This window comes from Phocoena phocoena, chromosome 2 (assembly GCF_963924675.1).
Source record: "Phocoena phocoena chromosome 2, mPhoPho1.1, whole genome shotgun sequence".
Lineage (NCBI taxonomy): Eukaryota > Metazoa > Chordata > Mammalia > Artiodactyla > Phocoenidae > Phocoena > Phocoena phocoena.
This window is the reverse complement of record NC_089220.1, coordinates 22,996,866-23,024,596: the sequence shown is the minus strand read 5'-3', so window position 1 is coordinate 23,024,596 and position 27,731 is coordinate 22,996,866. Positions and strand designations below refer to the sequence as shown.

The 27,731-nt window shown below is 39.4% G+C and overlaps 1 protein-coding gene across 12 annotated transcripts in view; it reads left to right on the top strand.

Moving 5' to 3' along the window:
* Nucleotides 1–27,731, top strand: part of NRXN3 (neurexin 3) — a 1,619,945-nt gene that overhangs the window by 1,421,803 nt on the left and 170,411 nt on the right. For all 12 annotated transcript variants that reach the window (XM_065871344.1, XM_065871334.1, XM_065871333.1 and 9 more), the window contains one exon: nt 7,707–7,878. In XM_065871344.1, coding sequence (XP_065727416.1) covers nt 7,707–7,878 — 172 coding nt within the window. The remainder of the gene's footprint in view (nt 1–7,706; nt 7,879–27,731) is intronic.

Sequence of the window (27,731 nt, the reverse complement as noted above, 5' to 3'; positions counted from 1 at the left end):
GTGGGCATAGAGGGAACTTACCTCAGCATAATAAAGGCCATATATGACAAACCCAGAGCAAACATTCTCAGTGGTGAAAAACTGAAAGCATTTCCTCTAAGAACAGGAATAAGACAAGGTTGTCCACTCTTGCCATTATTATTCAACATAGTTTTGGAAGTCCTAGCCACAGCAATCAGAGAAGAAAAAGAAATAAAAGGAATACAAATTGGAAAAGAAGAAGTAAAACTGTCACTGTTCGCAGATGACATGATATACTTAGAAAATCCTAAAGATGCCACCAGAAAACTACTAGAGGTAATCAATGAATTTGGTAAAGTTACAGGATACAAAATTAATGCACAGAAATCTCTTGCATTCCTATACACTAATGATGGAAAATCTGAAAGAGAACTTAAGGAAACACTCCCATTTACCATTGCAACAAAAAGAATAAAATACCTAGGAATAAACCTACCTGGATAGACAAAAGACCTGTATGCAGAAAACTATAAGACACTGATGAAAGAAATTAAAGAAGATACAAACAGATGGAGAGACATACCATGATCTTGGATTGGAAGAATCAATGCGGTGAAAATAACTATACTACCCAAAGTAATCTACAGATTCAATGCAATCCTTATCAAATTACCAATGGCGGGCTTCCCTGGTGGTGCAGTGGTTGAGAGTCTGCCTGCCGACGCAGGGGACACGGGTTCGTGCCCCGGTCTGGGAAGATCCCACATGCCGCGGAGCGGCTGGGCCGGTGAACTATGGCCGTTGTGCCTGTGTGTCCGGAGCCTGTGTTCTGCAACGGGAGAGGCTACAACAGTGAGAGGACCGCGTACCGCAAAAAAAAAAAAAAAAAAAAAAAAAAACAGAAAATTACCAATGGCATTTTTTACAAAACTAGAACAAAAAATCTTAAAATTTGTATGGACACAAAAGACCCCAAATAGCCAAAGCAGTCTTGAGGGGAAAAAACGGAGCTAGAGGAATCAGACTCCCTGACTTCAGACTGTACTATAAAGCTACAGTAATCAAGACAATATGGTACTGGCACAAAAACGGAAGCATAGATCAATGGAACAGGATAGAAAGCCCAGAGGTAAACCCACGCACCTATGGTCAACTAATCTATGACAAAGGAGGCAAGGATATACAATGGAGAAAAGACAGTCTCTTCAATAAGTGGTGCTGGGAAAACTGGACAGCTACATGTAAAAGAATGAAATTAAAACAGTCCCTAACACCATACGCAAAAATGAACTCAAAATGGATTACGGACCTAAATGTAAGACTGGACACTATAAAACTCTTAGAGGAAAACATAGGGAGAACACTCTTTGACATAAATCACAGCAAGATCTTTTTTGATCCACCTCCTAGAGTAGTGGAAATAAAAACAAAAATAAACAAATGGGACCTAATGAAACTTCAAAGCTTTTGCACAGCAAAGGAAACCATAAACAAGGTGAAAATACAACCCTCAGAATAGGAGAAAATATTTGCAAACGAATCAACGGACAAAGGATTAATCTCCAAAATATATAAACAGCTCATGCAGCTCAATATTAAAAGAAAACAAACAACCCAATCCAAAAATGGGCAGAAGACCTAAATAGAGATTTCTCCAAAGAAGACATACGGATGGCCAAGAAGCACATGAAAAGCTGCTCAACATCACTAGTTATTAGAGAAATGCAAATCAAAACTACAATGAGGTATCACCTCACACCAGTAAGAATGGGCATCATCAGAAAATCTACATACAACAAATGCTGGAGAGGGTGTGAAGAAAAGGGAACTCTCTTGCACTGTGAGTGGGCATGTAAATTGATACAGCCACTATGGAGAACAGTATGGAGGTTCCTTAAAAAACTAAAAATAGAATTACCGTATGATCCAGCAATCCCACTACTGGGCATATACCCAGAGAAAACCATAATTCAAAAACACATGCACCCCAATGTTCATTGCAGCACTACTTACAATAGCCAGGTCATGGAAGCAACCTAAATGCCCATCAACAGATGAATGGATAAAGAAGATGTGGTACATATATGCAATGGAATATTACTCCGCCATAAAAAGGAACGAAATTGGGTCATTTGTCGAAACGTGGATGGACCTAGAGACTGTCATACAGAGTGAAGTAAGTCAGAAAGAGAAAAACAAATATCGTATATTAACATATATATGTGGAACCTAGAAAAATGGTACAGATGAACTGGTTTGCAGGGCAGAAACTGAGACACAGATGTAGAGAACAAACGTATGGACACCAAGGGGGGAAAGCGGCAGGGGGGTGGGGGTGATGGTGTGATGAATTGGGAGATTGGGTTTGACATGTATACACTGATGTGTATAAAATGGATGACTAATAAGAACCTGCTGTATAAAAAAATAAGTTAAATTTAAAAATTTTTTAAAATAAAAGAAATGTAGGTAAAATTCAATTTTTATACTAAATTGTTAGGCTATGTCTTAGAATGAAAAGATAGAGCAAATCTAATTTTTTATCATTTTACCTGGAACTCTGAACACAAGAGTGTAATGAAGTTTTTTAAGTGGAATAAACCTTCCAGATCAACTAACTTAGCAGTTCTCAAATCTTTTGGTCTTAAGACCCCTTTAAACTTAAAAAAATGATAAGCCCAAAGAGCTTTTGTTAACGTGAGTTATATCTAGTGATGTTTACCCTGTTAGAAATTAAAACCATGAAACATTTAAAGTAGCTGTCTATTAATCCATTTAGAAATGAGTAATAAGCCCAATTCATGTTCACATAAATAACAATTTTTGAAAAACAGTATTTTAAAAATTACTGTTAATGGCATTGTTTTACATCTTTGCAAATCTCTTTCATGTCTGGCTTAATAAAATATAGCTGGATTCTCCTAAATGCTTCTACATTCAAAAAAGAAAAATATTTTAAGGGTAATTGTGGGAATTTGAAAATTATTCTGTTAAAAATACTTGTTGAGCACCTACTCCATCATCCAGATAGTCTGGGTTATGCTGCAGTAAAAGACAGCTTCAAATACCAATATTTGGTGGCATAAAGCAACCAAGCTTTGTTTCTCATGTTTTCCATGTCGATTGTAGTGTGGCTTGTTGTCATTCTCCCTCAGTGACCCAGATTGACAGAGAAGTCACTGCTAGGAATTTGCTGAGTGCAGTGGTTCAGAGCAAATGGGAGAATTCTGGCAGGCCTCAAACCAGCAATTAAACGGATGGCTCAGTAGCAACACCTGATTTTATTGGTCAACACTGGTCCATTGGCCGTACCCATCACAAGCGGACCCAGAATTTCTCTCTCGTATGAGCCCGTAATGGAGGAGAACTACCAAAATGTGGTAAACAGTGCCACTGATTACTTTATTTACTATCAGCCAGACTCTGAAATGAGTATGGCAGACCTGATGGTGTCTGGGCCCCAGGCAGGCTCACATTCATGTTGTTATTGTTTTACAACCTAGCACTGAACTCACAAATTCTGTGTGAAGCCTAGAAGTTAAGATATTGAGAACTGCTTCCTTTGCATAGCATCCTGGCACACATTTGAGAGCCCCAGTTCTGTTTCTGTCAGCTGCAATTTTCTGAAATAGCAGATGGTGCATTTTGCCTTCCCCTGGGGCACTCTGGAATGAATGAAGAGATCGCCTTCAGGGAGTTCTTGATTCCTGAGGATATTTCTTGCCCCTGTGCGTTTTTGCTCCTGAAATCTGACCCTGGTGTTGGTAGCATCTCTTGGGTCACCTCCATAGCGATCAGTGCTCTTTGGCTGATGGAGGGTCAGAAAGGTGGAGCTGGACTAATTTGAGGAACCATGGGGGCTCATAAAGAGTCATTACTGATAAAGAACGACTTACTGGCTATTTAAAGACAGCCATTTTCTGTACTGTTCAGTTTTTCCCTGAACGCACTTGAGGATTCTTTGGTAATGTCTTCTGATCTACCACTTGTCTTTGTTTTTAATATCAAGGAGTAACATAGATTGAAGTGATTGCCTTGGTAGCAACTTTAGTGGTGAAGTGTATGGAGTTATTAAAATTTATAGTCATGCTGTTTTTGCACCTACACTTTTGCTTATCTTGGAGAGGCTTATAAAAGGCACCAAGGAATGTAGAGAGAGAGCAACTACCAAATCGTGGCAGGAAATCAACCGTGCAAATGTTGGTTTTTTTAGTGTTCTATTTGCTGAAATGTACATTTATTTTTACAGTATTTCTTAATGACAGTGTCGCCAACCCGTCCTTGGCTCATGCCACTAATGTCAACTACACTGATGGGGGCGGGGAGAAAGAGAAGAGGTGACTTACAATTACTATTGAGGTCCCAAACTATTGAGGTCCCAAAATATGCACAGCTTTGTGCCAGGTGCTTCACACATACGTGTTTTCCTAAAATCCTCACTGCAGTTTGCCTTTCTCCCTCCACGTGATCCTTTATAAAAGAAACACCAGAAGTTAAACAACCTGCCCCAGGTCATGCAGCTTTAAGAATCAGACGTATTATTGGAACCAAGATATGCTAAAACCCATGTTTATCATATCGAACCAGTGAACTTCTCCAGCAATCACAGTGTTTTAAATAGTCAAATGATTGGATGGTTTCCTTCTCTTGATCTCATGTATACCTTATACTGGTATAATATTTTATTATTCATAAAGTACTGTCATATTAATTATAACATTTCAGCCTTATAACAGCCCTCCAAAGTATGTAAAACTAGTATCCTATCCCCATAATATATTATCAAGAAATGGGTTCAGAAAAGTTAAGTAACTTGCCCCAGGTTAGTCAGGGCTGACTCCAAAGCCAGTGCTTTTTATCCTTCACATCATCTCTTCTCTGGACACATGAGCCAGCACACTTTACTTTCATGGCAGCTGAGCATGATGGATTCAAGCCTGGGCAATTGTTTGGGTATTTGTCACAAAGCTTATAATAAACTGAGACAAAGCAGTTAGCCACAGATTATAATGCCACTGTGGTCCCATGACAAATGACAAGGACGTTGCAGTAATGAAATCTCATTAGAGATTTCATTACTGTGAGTGAAAAGACCACATCTGAGGTCCGGCACAGGCACTTTTACCACTGCAGGAAACACAATGAAACATCTGAGTAAGGGTCTCCACTGACATTGGCAACGTGCTAGCAGGATTAAGAAGACCTCCCCAAAACAGTGATTGCAATAGCAAATGTGTGGCGCCTAAGATAAGGACCAAATATTTATTCTGGCAGAGATTAAATCTTCTCTTTTCCTGAATCTATTATGGATCTTGCAGAAAATCTGCCCAAGAATATATCTCACTGATCAGCCTACTCCGTGAGCCAGAACTGTGCTTTGCCACTGCTGCTGCTGAAAAGCTGCAGAAGGCTGGTCTAAAGGTCTCCTCTCCATCCATGATTAATTAGTGACTGAGGTGAATTGAATCGCCAGCAGTCCCTTACATGCATCCAGGATTTATACAGTGGTTTCTCATTGAGGAACAGTGATGCAATAAACAGTCCACATTTGTGGGGTGGGCAGAGGAGTAATGGTGTCTGCAGTCATGGTTTTTTCACTCCTCCAGTCCTTCAATTCTGCTAAAAAGATTATGACTCAGGTTATTATAACCTTGCTTATTTAGGCACGAGGGTGATTAGGTACCAGAACACACACACACACACACACACACACACACACCCTTAGAAGTACATGCCAACTCTTTAAGAGAAAGCAGAAAAGTCATATTGTCATTTCTGCATTCCCAGAGAATTAAGGAGAAAGAATAAAATGGATCATAATATTATTAATTATGGGCATGAAAGATGCAGAAGAACCGACCATCAGGTTCACTTATCCATGCATCATGTTTTAATAGTAGGTATTTTGTTTAGTGCTGGAGGTGCAGAGATAGGAAAACAAAGAAAACAAAGCTGAGAACACAGTGTCTCAATAAACAGCGATTTAAGAAATCCTGTTTCTTAGAAACTTAAGAAAATGAGTATGTTTAGTCACCATTTGGGGAGGCACCTGAATTGCTTCTCCCAGAGAACAGAACATGGGTATTGCAGACACCATTTTACATTGTGTGCTGTGCTATCAGGGCACAAAGGAAGCAATGATGTCCACCCTGTATCTCAGCATCCCTGCATGCTGAAATCAGCCTCTTTTGATCAGCCTAGATTCCTACTTTTTACGATTAAGGCTCCTAGGTCCTTATTCATCCTTTTACTGGGTACAAGATGTGTTCGCATAACTAAAGGAAAATTGGCTAGTTAAGGAAAGCCTGTCTTTTGGAAAAATAAGTGAAGTCTAGCAAACTATATGGAAACCAGTACCTAAAGTCTCACCAGAAGTCTCAATTTATTGACTTTAAGCATAGTGAGTGCTTAATGAATAGTGTATTTATGTATTGAATGAATGAATGGATGAACCAAAGTTACTAAACTTGAGATTCAGTGAAGTCTTTCCTATGTCTTAGTTTGTGTGGATTCTGGACTTCTTTTCCCATATCCTCCTCCTTCCTTTCCTCCCCCGCTTCCTCCTTCTCCTTCTTCTTGAATAGAAGGAAATAGAGGATAACAGAGACCATGTGGACAAATACTGTGACTCAGTCTTGTAGAACATCAGAATCACAACTAAATTTTATTGTTTTTGTAAGTCCAACCGTTTGCCAATAAGCCAGACTCTTAGAGAAATGGAGAAAGATGTTTCTTTTCTCTCCTTGCCCATTTCCTCCTGACACCCTGCGTGCTGATACATTTCAGAGAGGTTGTGAGAGACTGATTATATCTGATCCATGAGGTTACTTTCATTTCGTGTCTTCTTCTGAATACTAATTCCAACTCTTAGTCATAGGTTATTAAAGGAGAAGAGTAAGAGTTTTAATAACATTGTTATTTATATTTCAGTGTTTCTGGGCACTTCCCAGGGTGTGGATGATGTCACCACCACCACCATCACCTTCATTGCCCTAATGTTACTCTTCTGGAATTCATTGTGTTTTCCCTCCCAGAAGTCTATGTAGGGCCACAGAGGTTCTTTTCTGCTGTGTAACATAAAGCTATAGCACTGAATATTACCTCCTTCTTTGGCTTAACCTTAGGAATAGGGCTACAAGTGTGGGAAGGGTGCCAGCATCTGACTTGGAAAACCCCAGTTCAGTTTCACTGGGCCCCACTGAGGATACATTTCCTATGTTCTTTATACCTACAGAAAGTATCACCAAGAGTAAGTCTATAGTGCTAGCTCCTATGGTTTGGGCTCCTAACCATTCTGTACCCCTCCTCTTGGCCTTGTTTGCCCCCCAGAGTGCAAGCAGGCTTGCATTTCCTCTTTAATCCTAAATCTGAATTGTGAAGTAACCTACAATTCAGTGTCTGATTAGCCTCTTCTAGAAAACATGCCTAATTCATCTCACAGAACCTTGCAGTGTCATTACTCACTTGTTAGGTAGTTCTGTGGTTCCAGCTTTGATATCTGTTGAGGGCAATCCAATGATGTAACCTGTGCAGTGCAGCCTCTGAGAGCAATTTGGGTGGTTTTGTATCATCGGCTTTTATGTTCAGGATGAAAGCCCATGGAGAAATGTAGGATACTATTATTAACTTCAAGCCGACAGCTCTCTCTGGGTACCTACAGATTCATTGTTAGTTGGAGGATCAGCTTTAAAGGGAGAAAACCTTGTGGTTAGTGATAACTTGCCTTTTGTGTTTCTTTATTATAGGAACAGGGGAAAATTGGAGTTGTCTTCAATATTGGCACAGTTGACATCTCCATCAAAGAGGAGAGGACCCCGGTAAATGATGGCAAATACCACGTGGTGCGCTTTACGAGGAACGGCGGCAATGCCACGCTTCAGGTGGACAACTGGCCAGTGAATGAGCATTATCCCACAGGTACATGTTTTACTCTCAATGACCAGACTCTCTTTTGTTCTCCCATTCTTACTTCTAACTGGTGATTTTCTCATGACTGTCACCACATCATTAAAACACTGAATATTAAGCACACTTTCATATTTTTTGGATGAAAAAAGAAGTGATTTCTTTCGGACTTGGTCCAGTACAGGGAGCTTCTGGAGACTTACTGACTATGCACTGAACACTTACTTTGTCCATCTGATTAATACTGCTGACTGGCTCATACCAAATACAATGATTATGGATTTTCCGGGGCACTGCCAAGGATGAGCAATGGAGGGAAGGGTACACCATCTCTAAAATAAACTATTGTCAGTAATCATGGAATAATCAATATGAGAGCTGGGCTTTGTGGTGCCGTGTAGTCAGGTGTGATTGAACATACAGATGGCCAGAGACGGCAGAAAGACTGTGAAAGGAAGTTTACTAAACTTGAGATGATGAACATCAAGTCAGAGTAACAATGAGAGAAAAACTACGGGTGGAATTCCATTCATTTCGTTGACTTGGCCAGTTTTTGCTCCCTCACTTACACTAGCCTGCCTTGATTTTCAGAGGTTGGTCCTAGTAGGCATTTTAATAGCAGGCATGCTGGTGTGGGAGGGAGAGGGGCTAATCATCTGTTGATATTTTATAGTCAAGGAGCATTCACCAACAAACTCCCGGAGCCATATGGCCAAATCAAGGACAATGGGGGGAAAGGTTGCTTTCTTTCAAAAGATCATTCAAATAATCCCTTAGCTTTCCCTCTCATCTCTCACTTCTACCAGGAAAGAGCCCTGAACCCTGATCATAAAAGTGCCAGGAATGGAAGGGAAAATACTTTAGCTAAAGGCCTTTGTTCCATCATTACATTATCGCCTGGTAGATGCAAGAGAATAGCTCAGAATATTGAACTTGTCACTAATGTGGACATTTATGCTATGTCTAACTCTCTTATCTCCTACACTCCAAACGGCCCAACATTTTCTCACTGTTATCTTCTTACTTCCTTTATAGTGAGGTGAGCACAGAGGTAAGGAAGCTGGAAGCACATTTCCAGAAATGTAAAAGCCCTTTAGCTAATAATCATCACACTTGAGAGAAATATGTAAATTTGCCTATTTGTGGCCCAAGAATGTTGAATGACTTGAAGGCTGTGATTATTTTTTCATGCCTAAGTTAGCATTACTTTTCTTTAAATGCCAATTAGAAGTAACTGTGCTACTGGTTTTTCCTCTGTTAGCCAGGGTCTTCCTGTGTCTGCTTTAAGTATTATGGGAGCATTCACAAGGAGCATACAAGACCCCCAAAATACTGAAGCAAAAAGCCCCACCCACTCATTTATCTACCATCTCAGTCTCTGTACCATATCCAGCTCAGTCTCTGCTGGGAGTCTTTTCACATACTACTCTTAGCACTTCTTAGATTAAGGCACAAAAATGACCGTGTGCATTTATCTTTGAGACTTTGAAGAAAGCCAGAAGTGTTAGAAGCTACTGTGAATTCTCATCATCATCCAAATGCACTAGACACTAATAGACCTGATTTTTAAATGCTTCTTAAACTCTGGGGGATGAGCGATGGGAGGAATCGAAATAGCCTAAAATCTTAAAAACTGTTAACTTGTTCATAAGAAAAATCAGTCCCTCTCTATGCATATTATCATTGGCCCTGATACTGTTGCTGTAGGGTCTGTTGTGTTTCTATTAGGAATTTCAAAGATTCTAAACTGATGCTAACCACTTGCCCTGAGCCAATATAGGATTCTGAGTTTGCTGCCAGAAATGAGAAGGCTCTTTAATGGTCATTTTTAAAACCACATATATGTAAGAAAACCAGTGACCCTTGCTGTGTGCCTATCTCTTTGTATGTTTAGTTCCGAATTACGGGTTGCTTCCTATGTTTTCAAAACAGAACAAACCTTTCTTTAATGGCATTGCTTCCCACTGAAAACCATTATTGCTAGTAACTGTTGGTAACTGTCATTTGGTAATAATATGTGTTGTTATTACAGGACATGATACAGTAAAGCAGTTATAAGTATGGGCTTTGGAGTCAACTGGCTAGAGTTGGGATCTTGGTGCCATTAGCTATAATTCTGAGGCCCACTAGATTAAGACCTTGAAAGCCCTAAGCACTAAAATATTTGGTGCATGTCCCCACAAATAATTCAAAATATAACAACTATAAACTAAGTGTAAGAATTTCTAACAGTTCTGACTTTTCTTCTCTGATGATCACTATAATGCCTTCAAAATATAGCAGATTCTTCCTCCCCACAGTCTCATTTGTTACCCTCTCTGCTTTCTTGGTCCTCCCCACAGTCTCATTTGTTACCCTCTCTGCTTTCTTGGTTCTCTAGGTAAGTGCTTATTCCTCCTATTTGGTGATCCAGTTCCAAACCTTAGGCAAGATATTGAACCTCCCAAGTCTCTGTTTCCGAGTCTATACGATGGGATGATGATAATACTTACTTTCTAGGGCTAATGTGAATATGCATGTAAAATACCCAACATAATTCTGGGTCAGTTAAGTCAATACTCAATGAACGTTAGCTATGAGGATTACCAAACATTTGAGTAGCATTTTTTGCTATTACATATTCACTCATATAGACTACTTCATTTTGACTATTAAATAGCCTGTAAATTAGGTAGGGTAGGTATTTTTATTCTCCATTTCAAATTTAAAATGAGACTCAGGGAGAGATTGTGTTTTTTCTATGAGAGAATAGTCATGAGAGAATAGTAAATGAGGGACAGAACTAGGACCGGAGTCTCCTGTTCCCAGCTGAGCACAATTTCCAATATTGCTCCCATAGCAAATTGGGGGATATCTTGAAAGATGAATAGATAGAAATGAGCATCTTTCTTGTGTCATCTTAGATTTATTCCTTTTCTTAAAGTATCATGTTCCAAAGATCAGTAACCACACAAAGGTGGTTATTGTGAGATGGGGAGTCGAAAATGCTCTTTTAAAAAAGAAAAGTTTTCTTAGCTGTGCTAAAAGACTCATTTGTAATGAGACGAAGCTGTCCTCCTAACAACGATGGCAATGTGCTTCCATGAAGCAACTCAAAGAATACTGAGTATTTAAAGGAGCTGTCACCTTACTCCATTGCCTAGATTGGAAAATGGCTTTGGGAAGTCCAGCATTCTAGTTGGACTAGGACTTCCTAGGAGTGGCTCACTTTTTCAGCCTTGGATACCTTATTTTCTCTCCCACCTGCTTCCCTGTGCTACTGAAAGGATCCATTTTGCTAAATTTAAAGCTCCATTAGAGCAATCTGGCAATATTTATTTAATTTATTTTAAAGGATAAGATCAAAATAACCCCTGTATCTAGGTATCAAAAAATAAAGCCACCTGGGCATGCAGTCTTGACACAGTTTCTGCAAAAATGATGTATCCATTCTTTTTCCAAGCCGTTCTGTTTTATCAATAGTGATAAGTCTGTAAACCAACAAGAGGAGTTCAGTTGTGCTACTTGTCTATAGCTAACGTTTAAACAGTAGGGAAATATAACTCCTGCAGAATATTCACTTACGTCATCTCACTCGGAAGGCATGCTCTCAGGAAACCGTGTCTGCTCTCCAGGTCCCTGTGCACCAGGATGAGTGGGTCAACTCCAGAACCTTCTCATACTCATTTATAGGATTTTATGTGCCTCTACTGAAACATCCCACTGTGAAGTATTTAGAAACCAGCTGGGCCCATGGCATGTAGCGTTGACTTTTTGTGAATCAGGAAGGATCCAAAATGAAAATACTTCTATAGCCATCAGAATCTTGTATCACTTAATTCTGGGAGATATAACTGAAAAGCAGCTTCTTTCTTTGAACCTGAAAATAGAAAGGCTAAGGAACACGAGAGGGAAATAAGAGAAGAGTCAGCCCAGAGTTATCCAGGCACTGACAAATGTTCCTTATAAAGCCTCTAATTGCTGTCTTGACACAATGCAGTGGAGGGGACAAGAGAGGGGAGGTGAACGGTGAGTTGAGCATGAAGAATTAATTTTAGCCCCAGCTCCAGGTCCCCTGGGAGGCTGAGCTGACTGGGGCTGTTAAAGATCCTCTCTCTGCTGTGAATAGGTGACTGGTTATGTCATCAGGGCTTTCAGAACACTGCACATGGTACAGGAAGGGGCTTTTTAGGGCAGAGCCAGGCTTCCTGGAACATGAAGACTGATAAGCAGCTTCAATGTGTAAGACTTTCCATCTTCCCATGGCAGGTGGTGCCGAGGAGAGCAGAGTCTCAATGTTTTTTTCCCTTTTCCTGGATATCACACACTAAGTTCACGGAAGTGCTCTTGATCGGTTTCCCTTTCCTCGGTCAGTAAAATGTCCACCGATGACCTATGCTTCAATCCTGCTTGACCACCCAACTCAGATGATGGAAAACATGTAGACGTGGCTCCCCTTCAAGGACACTGGATGGGAAAACTCTTTCTTTATATTTGAATGTTTCAAATTCCAAAGAACATTTTCTTTATAGGGACCGAAAGTAAAAACATTTCTATAGTGCTTACAGATGCTCTAAGTGCCTTCCTACGCATCACTGCGTGTGTGCGTCACTCCCTCCTGTGAGGGTACTTGCTTTGGTATTATGACCACCATACTCATATTAAGGTTACATTGTTGAGGCTCTGAGAGTCAAAATAACTTGCCCGATATCACACAGGTGAGGGGCAGACTCAGGATTCCTATCCTGATACTCAGATTGCACGCCCTCAAATTTCTTTCTCATTTTCCTATCTCCTATCAGTTTTATTGATACTGACACGAGGTTATTAGTTTTGTTGTTTTTTCCATTACAGTATCCTCAAATAGAAGTCCTTGCCTGGACTCGCTTAGTAGCGTTCCTCAGCCTTGATGCTATTGAGATTTGGGGCTGGATAATTCTTTGCTGGGCGGGGCTGCCCTGTGCATTGTAGGATGTTGGTCAGAATCCGTAATTTCCACCCCTTTGATGCCAGTAGCGTCTCCACAAACGCCAAATGTCTGCTGGGGGACAAAACTGCCCCCATTTGAGAATTACCGAGTTAAAGAAAGTCTCCAACATATTTTATTTCAAATGCTTATTATCCTTTCATTGTTTAGACAGTATGCATGGGGGTAAGAGAGATTTTTTTTGTTCACATCTCATCCTAGATTATTGAGACTTGGAAGGGTTAAAAACAAGCCTGCGTACTTGACATAATGCTGAAATTTCTCAGGCCTTGGGTTTTCATTAATTCCTAGCCAGGAGGTTTTCTTTCCTTTTCTTTCGTCTTTGCCTGCAAACGTTTGAGGCCTTGGCAGATTTGAAGCACACATTAAAATAAGCCCCATCTACCTGCTCATTCATCCGTTCAGGACTAGTGTTACTTTCAGTTCGACTGCAGAAAAAACATAGATAGTGAAGTCCTGCAAAGGGAATAGGAAGCATAAATACAACCAAAAGGGAAAGCCATATTTGGGCATGGTTTTAAGACTGTAGCGATATAGCATCAACACGATAGAGGCTTACTTAGTGAATGTGTTTGAACATTGCTAAGCACATTTTAAAATCATCTTGCAATAAGTTCTTCAAACATTTGGTCACAAAATGTATCAATTAATCAATCAAACCAGTGCATGCTAAATACTTGCATTGCTAAATAGTCATTTTTTTCCAATTTGTCAGGAACGAATTAGGACTCACAGGTAGGTGAGTTTCCATTTCCAAGAGACTTTTAACTTGCTAGGGTTGGTGATGTGTGTGTGTGTGTGTGTGTGTGTGTGTGTGTGTGTGTAAAGCAGCATCCTTTAACCTGGCTGCCAATGATATTCTCTTGGGAATTTTTTAAAACTCTGTGGATGCTCAGGCCCCAGTCCCAGGTAATTAAATTTAATTGGTCTGGGGTGTGGCCCATGTATCAGCAGCTTCAGTATCACCTGGGAGTTTGTTAAAAATGCAGAACCTTGGGCCCCACCCCAAACCTACTGAATTAGAATCTGAATTTAACAAGGTCCCCAGGTGACTCACGTGCACAGTAAAAATTGAGAAGCACTGGCCCAGGCATCAGTATTTTTAGGGAGCTCCTAAGTGATTCTATATGCAGCTAGGTTTGAGAATCACTGGTATTTAGAAAGCTAAAAATGTCTCTTTTTCTTCATTCAGACTGCGTGCTGGTGCTGTTCAATATGGTAGCCACTAACCACACGTAGCCACCCTTGCAATGTGACTGGTATGACTGAGGCCCTGAAGGTTTACTGTTATTGTGCAATTTTTATGTCCTAGGCACTGAGGGATTTAAATGCATGTTTCACTCAATCCTCAGACTGACACTATGAGGCTAGTGGCTCGTGGCTGGTATTGGACGGTGCAGGACTAGGATATCCTGTCTCTTATTTCCTTCTATCTGTTTTACATAATGTAAATCTTCATTTATACCATTAATAAAATAATGGGCCTTTACCTTCATACACCTTCTGAACTCATCTAATGTGTTTTGTCTTTACACAGTCACTGGGATAATAACTGCACTCAACTCATGGGGCTGTTGTCCCAGAGATGTAGAAAATGGAGATGCCACCATCTCTCGGCCAAACTCATCCAGATGGTGATGGCTGCTCTTGGTTGAGCGTTTACTACATACTCTGCACTTTATGTTCAATATCTTATTTAGCCTTAATGTAACACTAGAGGTCAATGTTAGTACTGTCCCCATTTTACAGACTAAGAACAGTTCCAAGAGCTCAGGTACTTACCTGGCTCACTGCGTAAGTGGAAACGCTGGTACTCCAACCCAAGACCACCTGACTTGAGAGTTCCAGTTTTTCATCACACTCTGCTCCTTCCAGGGATCCACTTTGATACCCTAGAACACTTGCAAGCCCCAGGAATTCTGGTCTTATCCCAAGTCTTGACAATTTAGAATTTTTCTCTCAAGTTAAATTTTCAATTTCTGCCAAGTTAGAAGTCAGCACTAACCTGGGCATTTATGACATTTGCCTTCCTCTACACCATCGCTCAGGCCTTGGGGACTTGGAGCGTCTTTCCTTTCATGATCCCATTTTACCTTCTAGCAACATATCTAAGTGGACAGGAAGAGCTTTATTAAATTATTAAATGAAAGTCTATTTTACTGTTTCATGGTCTCACTTGGAGAATGAGAGAGTGGTGAGAGAGTGCTTAGTATTTTTTTCTTTAATTTTTGTTTTATCAGACAAACCTCCTTTCTCTTCTGTGAATTCCCAGCTACAAGATAAATAGCCTTGTATCTTACAAGTTAAATACAATTACTGCTATCAAACCTAGAGCCTTTCTCTCCCTGTAAATGTCTCTTAGAAGCTGATAAGAGTTTCAAGGCAAACTGTGGGCTTCTGCCTAATGCTAAAATTAAACATAACCACCCAGAAGACAAAAAGACAAGCATGTGTACATAGATGTATGTAACATATATTTACATATATTCACATATGCTTACATTTATACTTAATCAGCCTATGGAAGAGAAGAACATTTCTGATAGACACAGACACACATAGCACGTGAGCACATGGACACGTGGCATATGCTCCTGAGACATTAAGCTAACACATGACTCAAGGTTATTTATAAAAGAATTAAATAGCACACAAAGGAGCTTGTCATAATGATGAAGCTGTCTATCAGATAATATGATAGCAATTGTAGTAACTAAAGAGATTTATTTGTGAACAGGGCAGTCCTTTTGATCTAGAGGACTGCTGAGCAAAAGAAGAATTTTCCTGGAAAATTCTGTAGGACTTTATAAAATGCACACCTTAGTTTTAAGTCCTGGTTTATGTTTTTCTCATCTTCAGTAGACCGTCTTTGGATTTAAAGAAACTGGATTTTTACTAATTAAAATGTGCACGATAATTGTTTATTTACCCATAAGTTAAATATTATACGTATTATAGTCCAGGGACTCAATGAAATAAGTTAAGAGAAATTTGAGGGTCACTTCTAGGCACTATTTAAGTAGGAATGTGACAAAAAAGCTTTCTTAATTTCTATGAACAGTGAGTACATTTTTATTAAACCAAATCCATGGAATGATACTTTGAAGATTAGAATTACAGTATGGTCACAATGTTATGTGATTTTCAAATTTCATTTGAGATAGTGTGACATAAGAATACTAATAACATCTTACTCTTTGCAAGGCCTTTATAATAAGAATTAAAACAGTCATCAAATATTGCATAATTTCAAAGCTGGGCTAAGTGAATTACAAGTTTTATTTGTCCTATTGTCACAGAGAAGCTCCAGTTTAAGTAGTAAATGAAATTATGGCCTGCAGAATTTGTCCTTAATTATGAAAATCTAGAATTATTATCCTAACCTAAAACACAATTACCCTATACTGCTTTCTCTCTGCCCCAGAGTTATGTGGGCAGCAAACGTCCTAACACACACCCAAGAGTATAGCTTTATTTATAGGAAAACTTCCCAATTTTCAGTCTCTTCAATTTAAGCTTTGCACAAGTTTGCAGGGTCCATGTAGTTATTTAAAGCCTAAAAAAGAATGTTTAGCTTCTTCGAGGAAAATAGTACATAAACATCCAATAATAATAATATATATTCACATACAGTATGTCATTTATAATTCTATAAAGCACAGAGGGTAATGAAAGGCACTCTAAACTGTAAATCACTCAAATCGATTGTAATCATATTGCAGCTCATCTCAAAGAGATAAAGACCTTCCACTCCTCTGAAATCCCTGTCAATACCCCAGCAGGCTAAAGAAAGGGGAAAGGAGGGTCAGAGGAAGAAGGACAGATGAGTCAAAGTTAAAGAGGCACTTTTAATCTTCAGTTCATGAAGTTAATGTGGATTGGATTAGATTCCCAGTGATAGTTACAGTTTGCGCCATGAGGTGCATTTCTTTTCCACATGGTAGTATTATAGCTTTACCCTTAGTCCCTGACATTGTGTTGGCCTGGTTGGAGGGATCTGACAAATGCCAATGATGGATATGCACTGCTGCGTAAGAACACTTGGGGACCAGGTACAGAATTAGAAAATGACAGTTTAAGTCAAAAGCTAAAGGTTATAGCAAAACAAATTAAGGAAGTAAGTGAATAATAGGCCAGAAAAAAATTTTATATTGCATTTTCAAATAGCAGAAACACTTCAAACGTCTTTTTATTAACTGATGTTGCCTTTTATATAAAAAAAAGGTGTTGCTAATCTCCTTCCTCATCAGTGGAGTGGGTTTGAGTGGAGTGGTCTCCTTATGCATTCATTCATTCACCATTCAACAAATATTTATTCAAAGTCTACTTTACATGTGAATCCAAGCTAGGCGATGACCATACAGTGGGAAATAAAACAAAACCCCTGCCCTCAAGGATTTTATAGTCTAGTAGAAGAGGAATGCATGTACCCAAGCAAGATAATCTTAATACTAAATTTTATTGTGCAGTTATTCAGTCTGGTTTTGGTGACAAAAACAGTCTCTACCTCTTATATTAAATCTTCACAGTAGCCCTAAGAGGTAGAGACTGTTTTTGTCACCATTTTACAGATAGGAATATGGAGGTTTATGACATTAACTCCCAGGGTCATAAACTAGTACTTAAAGACCTGCAACTCAAGCCTGTATCTCTTAGAAGCAAACTTAATGCTTCTATGCTCTATACTACCTTGTACCTGCAGTTCCAAAGAGTGCAGCAGGGTGCTATCAGGTGAGATCTGGGTTCAGTGGCACACGTAAGTGTCTGATGGAGCCTGAGGACCAGACAAGGGTGGGCATAGGATGGAATTTGGGCTGTAACCTTGGGCTCTCTAGGACAATGCTAACAAGTTCTGTTCCCCTACCTAGACATACACAAGCATAAACTGTGACCTGACCTACACCTTTCACACTGAGGGAACTAATGGGCAGGCATCGTGCATAGATCGTTTCACTTAGTGTAATCTGTCCAATGATTGCAAGAGAGAAATATTAATCTCCCTCTTTTACAGATGAATAAACCAAGGCTCAAGGAGTTTGAGCATATTTGCTGCAGTCACAGGGCCAGAAAGTGTCAACACTGGGATTCTACACAGATTTGTTTGTTCCTACACTCCTCTCCCTTTCTGCTACCCTACTTTTCCATCTGTTTCCCAGGAGCAGTCCAGTGTTCACTGTATATGGAGCTCAAATTCATTTGGTTGACAGATGTACATTCACATGCAAATTTACTATTGTTTCTCACATCCCGGTGCATGCAGTACACTCTGTAATCACATTATTAAACATTTACTAGAAATGTGCTTCTGCCCGATGCACAATTGCCAGTCTCAATGTTTAATTAAACTCGATTTGTCTTCATTTTAATCACATCGTAGAAATGTGGTTTTCTCAGAGTTCAATGGTGAAATCTTCATTCCAAATGCCTACCAGTGTTTCAGAGCTGTATATCCTGGATAAGGGAATGAGGAGAGAACAAAATATCCTTGCATAAAGGATTTTAAGGGAATAATATTAGTTAATAATAGATAATACTGACATAGTACTTATTCTGTGCCAGGTTCGTGGATTATCATATTGAATCCTTCTTACAGCGTCCTGGAAAGGGATTCTGTTGTTATTCCCATTTTAGAGATGAGGAAACTGAGTCTCAGAGAGGTTAAGTAACGTACTCTCCAGTATCATACAAGTAGTAGGTGATAGGACCAATTTGGATTTGAATATAGGCATGGAGACGCTGATACCTTTATTTAGAGAAACTTTTTCTGCAAAAGGCCAAATAATGAATATTATTGTCTTTGCAAGCCATAAGGTCTTTGTTGCAGCTATTTAGCGCTGCTGTTACAGTGCAAAACCCACCATAGACAATTCATAAATGAATAGACATGGCTGTGTTCTAATAAAACAATATACAAAAACAAGCTGTGAAGAGCCAGATTTGCTACTCCTTTGTAGGTGGGGGCCCCCTGGTCTAGATTATGCATGTTTTGAAACTTATAGCTGTTTTTACTGACCGATAAGCTTTATTTTATGGGCTATGTCATCTCTGTTTGGAATAAAGGGAGAAAGATAATCTCTAAGTGGATGAGTTAAATCGCAAGAGACACAGAAAATAGTACTTCTATGTAGAGTAGCATACACCGAATGGTGAGGTTAATTCAGGATCAAGAAGTGGACGGATGCGTCACTGGGACAGGCCATTTACCTGTACTTAAACAAACAAAAACCCAACCATACATACACCCCTTTCCTAACTGAACACCAAAGACATAGATTCAGTTTACCTTTATTTCTGTTATGCTGTGCATTGCTTAGAGCAAGATTTGCAAGCAGCCAACAGGAAGCATGATTATTTCTCTAGTTCTGTTACTTCTACTTAGTAACCGTAAGTTTTGGAGCTCTGAATACACTTTTCTCCCCTCTCTCCTGAGAGGAGTCGCATACTTTCCATTTGAATTCATGGTTTTTGTCAGCCACTGGCTTAGCTGCCCTCGCCTATTCTTCATAGCCCTTCCGTATAAAGGTGCCAACTGGCTTCTTAGCATTTATCTTTTCTTCTCCCTGCTCCCTGATATGTACATCTTCTAAGTTCCAGAGAACGTCCTCTTCATTTTCTTGGCATTGGCTGTCCCTTACCTGCTGATGAGAGCATCCTGCTTGAAATTCTGCTCTGCTTCTGGCCATTGATCTCCTTTTATGAGGGTGGACTCTCCTTAGATGTGACTCAGTCCACTTCCCGCTGCTGAGTTTTAGGGACCTTAGATTCTGTTCTCCTGTTTATTAAAGGAACGAGAACCAGGTTGTACGTTTTTTGTATATACACACAATCGTGACAAGTTTAAGATAAATTTCAAAACATCAGTCTAAGACAGACCAGATTTTATTTATGCAAAATAGAGTTTCCTTCACATTTTACTAACTTCAGTATTGATTGTAATAAAGTTATTAAGAAAAAGTCAGAGTTCCCACCACCAGAAAAGAAAGCATGTACCACCAGACTTGGCTCCTGATAGCTCAAGAGAGTGACCACGGTTTTGCTAATTACCCGCCTTTTTTAAAGTCAAAGTGGCTGTATAATACATGCTCAGTAAATGTTACACTGTACAACTCTACTGAGATTATTGTTGATGACCTCTGATTTTATTGTCTACATGTACACAATAACAACGTACGCAGATAAAGAGCGTCCTTTACAAGCATTAGATATACATAAAAAGCCCATTTTAAAAGCAACAGAAAAATACCAAATGTTTTATCATGAATAACTTTTAAGATTTTACTGGAGAGTTTTTCTTTGTTGAAACAATTAAATCTAATTTTAGTAAAATATCTTTACATTAGTCAGGTGATTCTCGGTAGGTCTCAAAGGGTAGATTTCCCAGTGTACTTAGACAAATTGATAAAAGGGAGGAAGGGGAACATTTAGGCATCTATGAAGTTAAAAATAAAGAGCTAAGTATAAATCTAAAATAAGTGTAAAGTAAAAGTAAATCTAAAGCCTTCTCAGACAGCCAGGGTTTAGAAGTACTTACTTCATTTTGAAACCTATATAAAACTGTTTTGAGATGCTGACTGTTTCAAATAAAATAGGAATTTATATAAGTGAAGCACAAACTGAAATAGAACTGAAATGCTTTTAGACTTTCAAAATGAATACTTGGATATTTTTACTGAATTTTCTGTGTGGTAAGGGTGGGGCTGGACCTCTGGGAGAGGTAAAAGTGAAGGCAATACATGAAAAAGGGGATCTTGTTCTCAGGGAGCAATTGAGATCTCCTACAGGTGATAAACCAAGTGAAAGCTAATAGTTTTGCTTCATTTTGTGACTTTCTCCCACTATGGCCTCAGAGAATTGTGAGCTCCAAGTAGGCTCATAAAGGGAATTTTGAAATACTCTTAATAGATCTGTTCTTGAAATAAGTCAACTGAGCTGAGCGAGGTAGTGTGCCAACACAGTGACTCACAGCCCTGGCCAACCCTGATCCCAGACCTTTACGACAAGTCCCTAGTCTCATCGCCATTCTCAAGAGTTGTATACAATTCATCTGCAACACGTGTTCCAAGGCCACGTTCCTGGTGGTCTGGTTGACATGTGATAGTAGTTATAAATGTCGCCCATAAACGCATAGGCCAAAACCTTAATGAACTTTTCAGCCAGTAAATCCAGTTCATTCTTTGGCTGCATGGTTATCTAGCTGCCTCATTCTGCCAAGCTACCGTTGCTTTAATTTTTTCTGGTCAGATAGAACAGTCAAGGTAAGTGGACTTTGTTCCTCTCTCCTCTGGCTTTGATTCCTTGATTTGTGCCAGTACCCCAACTGTAGCTACTTAGAACCAGCAAAGTGTTGACTAGAGGGCTGAACAGTGTGAGCAATAATTGTGTACCTTCAAACCTCACTGCCTTTTACACGTGTAGTTGTGGTCGAAATACCAATGACATAGCCAACCTCTAGGGACAGAAGCCACCCTAGTATCTACATTCCTTTGTTAACAGAAACCATTCAGATTCTTTTCTGAAAGTATTTAGTAAGCATCTATCTCTGTAAATCCCTGTTCTAGGAACTGAATAATAGGAATTGGGCCATTATTCAATTAGAACTTTTTAAAGTCAATAGGATAAGTAAGGAGAAAATCTCCATATATCTTTACTACTCACTGTGTCTAGGTTCTACTTTCTGAGTCACACTCAAAGGTAAGTCTTTGAAAGAAAAACAATAAATGAAGTAAATCTTTGGACAGCATCCTTGAGTTTTGGTTAGACGGAAAATTTCAGTTCCCATTCAGAAGTCTAGGCACTTGTGAGGATTCCAATGTGACTTAAATAAACCACCATCCCTGAAAATCAGAAATGAAAATATAAACCCAAGAAAACTGCATGCTCTACCTGTCTCATCTCTTGTCCTAATAATAAAATACCTTGTACTCACCAATGTTCTAAGTGATTTTTGACAAGACAGCAGTGGTACATCAATAGGACTGGAGTAAGCAAATCGAGACACTCAAGGCTTCTTTTAATCTCTTGAATCATTATTGCAAAGATAAAAGTGGATTTCTGAAAGAGTAAATTTCAAAGGAACCTAGCAGTTGGAATGATGAAAATACTAGTTCATCTGGTCCATTTCCCTGGTTGGTTTAGAAATTTCTACACAATATGGACTACTCTAATTTGACTAGTATAATTTGAAATATCGCAGATGATAGAGTTTGCTTCTTCCATCAAGAGAATAGATCTGTCTGATATCTCCTCCTTGGCCTTTATTAAAAAAAATTGATCAATTCCATTATTATTAGAGATGACATTTGAAATTATTCTGAATCATTCTTTAAATCCTGGATATTTATTTCTTACAGATATCCAGGAGCTGTTTCTTGTTGAAAGGTGCAAGGTTTTATGGAGAACATGCAAAGACATTCTTTCCTTTGAGATATCTGTAAAATCTCTCTTCTTATACAGGATACATATACACACACATCATTGGGTAATATAAAAAACGTTGCATTTGCCCAGCACAAATAAATACATTTAAATATAAAATAGCCCACAGATCTTTAGACATATTCTTCAGGTGACCAAGATTTATTATCATGTATTTAATGTCATATTAAGTGACTGAAAGAAGGAAGTCATTAATATTTTATTTATATGCCTCACATTTGTAGGTTGTCAGAGATTATGAGAACTTTAGTAACCATCTAACCATCAAAGCTAATAAGTTAATCATTTATTAGGGTCAGGATACCTGCCTCTGTTTGAGGCAGCAGTAGTCATCAATTTCACGAGTATTCTTGAGCACTTAAGATGTGTCAGTGTTTGGTGTCATTGTGTGTTAGGGAGGGGATTGTGTGTAGGATGGTGTAAAAAGATTGTTTAAACAAAAAAACCAAAACCTTGTTAAGGTGATTATAATTTCACACCAAAGGAGAAAAACCATGCCCGCAAGAACTGATGTAGTGTAGGGTAGTGGAGACTAGGTGGCAGGTAAACATTTGAAATGTGTCCATAATTTTACATAATCATTGACCACTTTCTTAAAAGTGAGGGGGAAAAAAGCCCTAATTTTTTTTAAAAATGCTGTTCTGGCTATCACATTTATAATATGAACTAATATTTGAGTCATGACATAAACTGTGATATACTTCTAATTATTGGCAAATATGTGCTGCTTGAGTTGCCGGTCAAAACCCTTAGCAGTGTTAGTTGTCCTTTCTCTTTATCGAACCCCTTAGTCAGTAAATTTTGGTCATTTTTAATGCTTTCCTCTAGAGTCTAATTGCCATTGACATGCTAAAATAATACTATTCTGATACCAGCTGTTAAGGCCCAGGAAAATGACTTTTAAACTCATCCATGAATTTATAACGGCTGCTTTTTGTAATCCATAAGCTTTAAAAAGGGGCTGAAGATGCAGTGCCTGGTTTTAAAAGCCAAGGTTGCAAGGCAGGAATGTGTTTTGTCTCATTTTGGTCTTTAATTCAATGCTTTGCTTTGTTTTTATTTTGTATTAGTAGGAGGTGTGAGGGGGAATATCCTTCTATTCTAAACCTAGGTAAAGCCATTCATGACCGGAGATTATTTGTACCCTGCAAGAACATAAACGGTTTGGTTTGGTTGGGTTTAGAAGGCTGGGGTTAGTGAAGGCAGTGTTTGCTCCGAAAAAGAGAAGGCAGTCCTCCAAGGTTTCCCATGAAACCATTTGAGGACTAAGAAATCCATTGGTGGGGGTGGGGTTAGTGTTCCAGGATATCTTACCAGGAAGTCCAACCTGCTTTTCTTACCAACTGTCTGTCCATCCATCATTTAAATAGTGATGGCTCCATATTACCTGTAGAGTCAACCTCTACTATTCTCCCTCCCTTTTCTTAGTCTAAGTCTAGAAATGGATGGAGATCAGAGAAGAATCAGTCTTCTCTAGTTTTCCCATCCTGTTCCAACTCCCTCACCCTTGACCTTTCCTTCCCCTCTCATGGAAGCTGCATTACTGCATCCCTTACCCTTGGACTTGATAATTCTCCCTTTAGAATATGGAAGAGGGCTAAGGATAGATAACAGGGGCCTGTGTCTCCCTGTGTCCATTCCAAGATCCCTAAGGTTTTCCCTAAGCAAACTCCCTTGACTCCCCAGACAGCAGCTGAGTGCTTCCCCACTCCTCCTGATGGGCCTTGATGGAGACTCACATAGGGGAGGGTGCTTCGTTTACCCCATCTCAGCTGCCCTGTCCTCACTGGATTTCCCGACTTCCTGGCTGTATCATTTAGTGCTTGCTGCATAGCAAACCACCCCCAAACTTTATTTATTGGCTCATGTTTCTGTGGATCAGGTGGGTGTTTTTTCTGTTCCGGGCTGGCTTGGATGGAGCTAGATGATCTTGATGGCCTCACTCACACATCCGGGGGCTCAAGTGAGCTGACTGGGCTGGAAGGGTAGGCTTGGGTGGCTGGGGTTTCTCTTCTTGTGGTCTTCCATCTTCCAGGATCCCAGACCAGCTTCCTTCATATGGCAGTTTCAGGCTTCATCAGCATAAGCGGGCAAGCACCAACATGCAAGGGCTGTTCAAACGTCTGCTTCCATCACACTTACTAGTATGCCCTGTGCCGAACAAAGCAAGTCTCAGAGCCAATCAAGAATCAAGGGGTGGAAAAATAGACGTACATCTGATGGGAGGAGTGACAAAGTCCCACTGCAAAGGGGCATGGATATCGGAATGGGATTATAGCTATTTTACAACTTAACACACTAGCAGAGAGCTTGGAAAAGGCTCTCATTATTACAATCTATTTTCCTCTTAAACTTTCTCCCTCTCAACCCTCAAGGCCTCAAACTGAGGTTGGAAACTGATGATTTTTACTGAGGAATTGTCCTTTTTTTTTTTCTTTCTTTCGGATATGACATTTTGGAATTAATCTTGGTTCTTCCTGCCATATCACATTATTTTCTTTTTTCTTTTTCCCCCCTCATTACCTCTTATTATTCTACCTTAAATTGAGTTAATGGTGTTTTAAAAAATTAAATGTCCATTTAAAATTTTTCTAATCTTTTTTTTTCTTCTATTCCTCCTTGGATGCTTTCAGATACTTTATCTGCCTTTGTTTGGGGTATTTATGATATATTAGTGTTATCTATAAAATGTGTTTTATTTGTATAGGCCATGTTCTCCCTTTCATTTATTTTCTTTTCTGCTTTGTTTGTTTTGTTTTTTAACAAAGTCAGTTACTTTATAAAAACAGCCCCCATGCTGATCTGTACTTTTCTCTAGATATTTTCTCTGAGCTGAATACGTTGTTATTTATCATTTTCCTTTGTTTGTGGCCAGATTTGAAGCCATGCTGCAGTTCTCACAAACAAATCAATTTGAATTAATTTGCCAAGCAGAGTTAACGAGGCCGAGGCATGGCATGAATTTAAGATATAGTACACCAACCGCATTCCCTGAGGTTATTCCTTCACTGGGAGAATTTTGATTCTTGTACCACACTGTAGTCGTGTATACCTGACCTTTGAATATTGCACTAAATGATGCATGGCTGCCAACTGGTTCATATTTTGAAAAGCCTTGGAAATGCCACATAACCAAACAAATCAGGAGTATAGACAATTCTTTAATTAATACCTTTGTGGGGGAAGAGTGGTCTTCAAGACATACACTCTCTGATGCTTGCCTATTCTAGAAATCCTGTGGCTAATGATGTTCTAAGTGAAAGTTTGAGAAACATATTTCTTAGATGATCTTTGAGTCCCCTCGACCTTAAAAGTGTAGATTCCTCTCAAAATATAAACTGTAAGGTCCAATGACCTCTACTCCTAGAAACTGCTTTATAATTATGAAACACAAAAAAAATTTGCAGGACTTCCCTGGTGGTCCAGTGGTAAAGAATCCTCCTTCCCATGCAAGGGACGCGGGTTCGATCCCTGGTCGTTAGGGAACTAAGATCCCACATGCCGAGGGGCAACTAGGCCCGTGCGCCATAACTACTGAGCTTGCGCGCCTCAACGAGAGGTCCCGCCTGCCGCAAACTACAGAGCCCGCATGCCCTGGAGCCCACCTGCCACAACTAGAGAAGAGAAAATCCCCACGCCACAACTAGAGAGAAGGCCGCGCACTGCAACGAAAGAACCCACATGCCTCAACGAAGATCCCACGTGCCGCAACTAAGACCCGACACAGCCGAAAACAAAAAAAAAAATTTGCTTAAGAGGGACCTCAATGGTTATGTGGACTCTCCCTCCCCCTCAGCCCTCCACTTCCACAGATCCCCAACAAGTTCTCTAGCAAGAAGAATCTTCTTCAGACCGTAAAGGCTGGTGCAAACAAGTAAGAAAATGCAGTCCTCCTAAAAGGTGGGGAAATGGTAATAGAGTTCCTCGAAGGAGCTCAAATCTCTGGGTCTTAGATGAGTAATGTTCCAGGATGCTGAAGAAAGTTGGACTCTAAGCCCTTGTTCATGTTTACCCAGAAATAATGATGGGAGTCAGAATAGAAAACTAGTTTGGGAAAAGTGTTCTAAATTTTACATTGTCCAAAACAATTTGTCTCAAAATTGGAGCCAATATGTAAAAATTCTCATGTGTTTTATTGGACAGATAAGTTGGTATACATTTAACCATATTTAACAAAAAATATGCTGACGGCCTGGGCTCTTCAAAACAAGTCTTACCTAAATAGTCTCAATTCCCTTGGGAGAGCATTAGCAAATTGGCACATGAGGAATATGTTATAGATATAGCGTATCTTCATGTCCTCGAGAGAGTATAATGTACGGCGAGCTATGAGAGCCTCTTAAGGAGATCTGCCTCTGGTTGAACTCTCTAGTTACTCTGTATCTATTGCTGTATAACAAATTACCCCCAATTTAGTGGCGTCAAACAGGTAACGTTTATTATCTCACAGTTTCTGCAGGTCAGGATTTAGTAGCAACTTAGTCGAGTGGTTCTGTATCAAAGTGTCTGATGGATTAACATGACTCATCTATTGACTAGGGCTACAGTCATCTCAAGGCTTACCTAGGTCTGAAGGATCTGGTGGCCTCAGTTCCTTGACATGTGGGTGGCTTAAGTGTCCTTATGACACAACAGTAGCTTCCCCAGAGTGAGCCATGAGAGAGGGAGTGGGAGGAAGTCACAGTGCCTTTTCTGATCTAGTCTCTAAAATGAGTTGTTAATTCAACCATATCCTATTCTTTAGAATTGAGTTACTAAATCCAGCCCAGTTGGAGAATCAAGTTCTACCTCTCACAGAGGGGAATTTTAAAGAATTTGTAAACATTTTAAAGTCACCACATAATCCTCCTATTCTGTAAAATGTTCAGGGTCTGGCATGAATGTACAAAAGATATGCTTATCACACTTGCAAGATGGCACAAGACTAAGAAAGGTATCTCCTACAGGAAATAAAAGGCCTAGAGTTGAACATTTTCTTATCAGGTTGGAATGCTGTTATAAAACAAAAAAGAATAAAGTTAATATAATTAAAGTCCTGCTTTGAAGCTCATAAAGTATACTGTGTGAAAGCAAGATGGCACAAACTTTTGGGGAAGCAATTTAATTGGAAACTGTCTTGGGCTTAAGTTGGAAATAAGCCTGCTGTTTGACTATTCTGTGTTGTGTTGTTTAGACAACTGTTGTAAACCAGCATATTCACCAGGTCAGGGGTGGGTGGTGCATGGGACAGTGATTGTTATTTTTAGATCCCTTGGGAATAATATATTCATTTGTAGGCAGGAGGTTCAAGGTTGGTCTAGAAGACCTATAATTTACAAACACCAGAGACCCCATATGATCTAAGCAGAAATAATACTGTAGCATAAATTTATTATGGCATCAGCAATGTTGATATTGGTGTGACTTTCCTATTCACAAGGATGAAAATGTTTCTATTTGTTGCTCATCGAAATTGTCCTTCCAT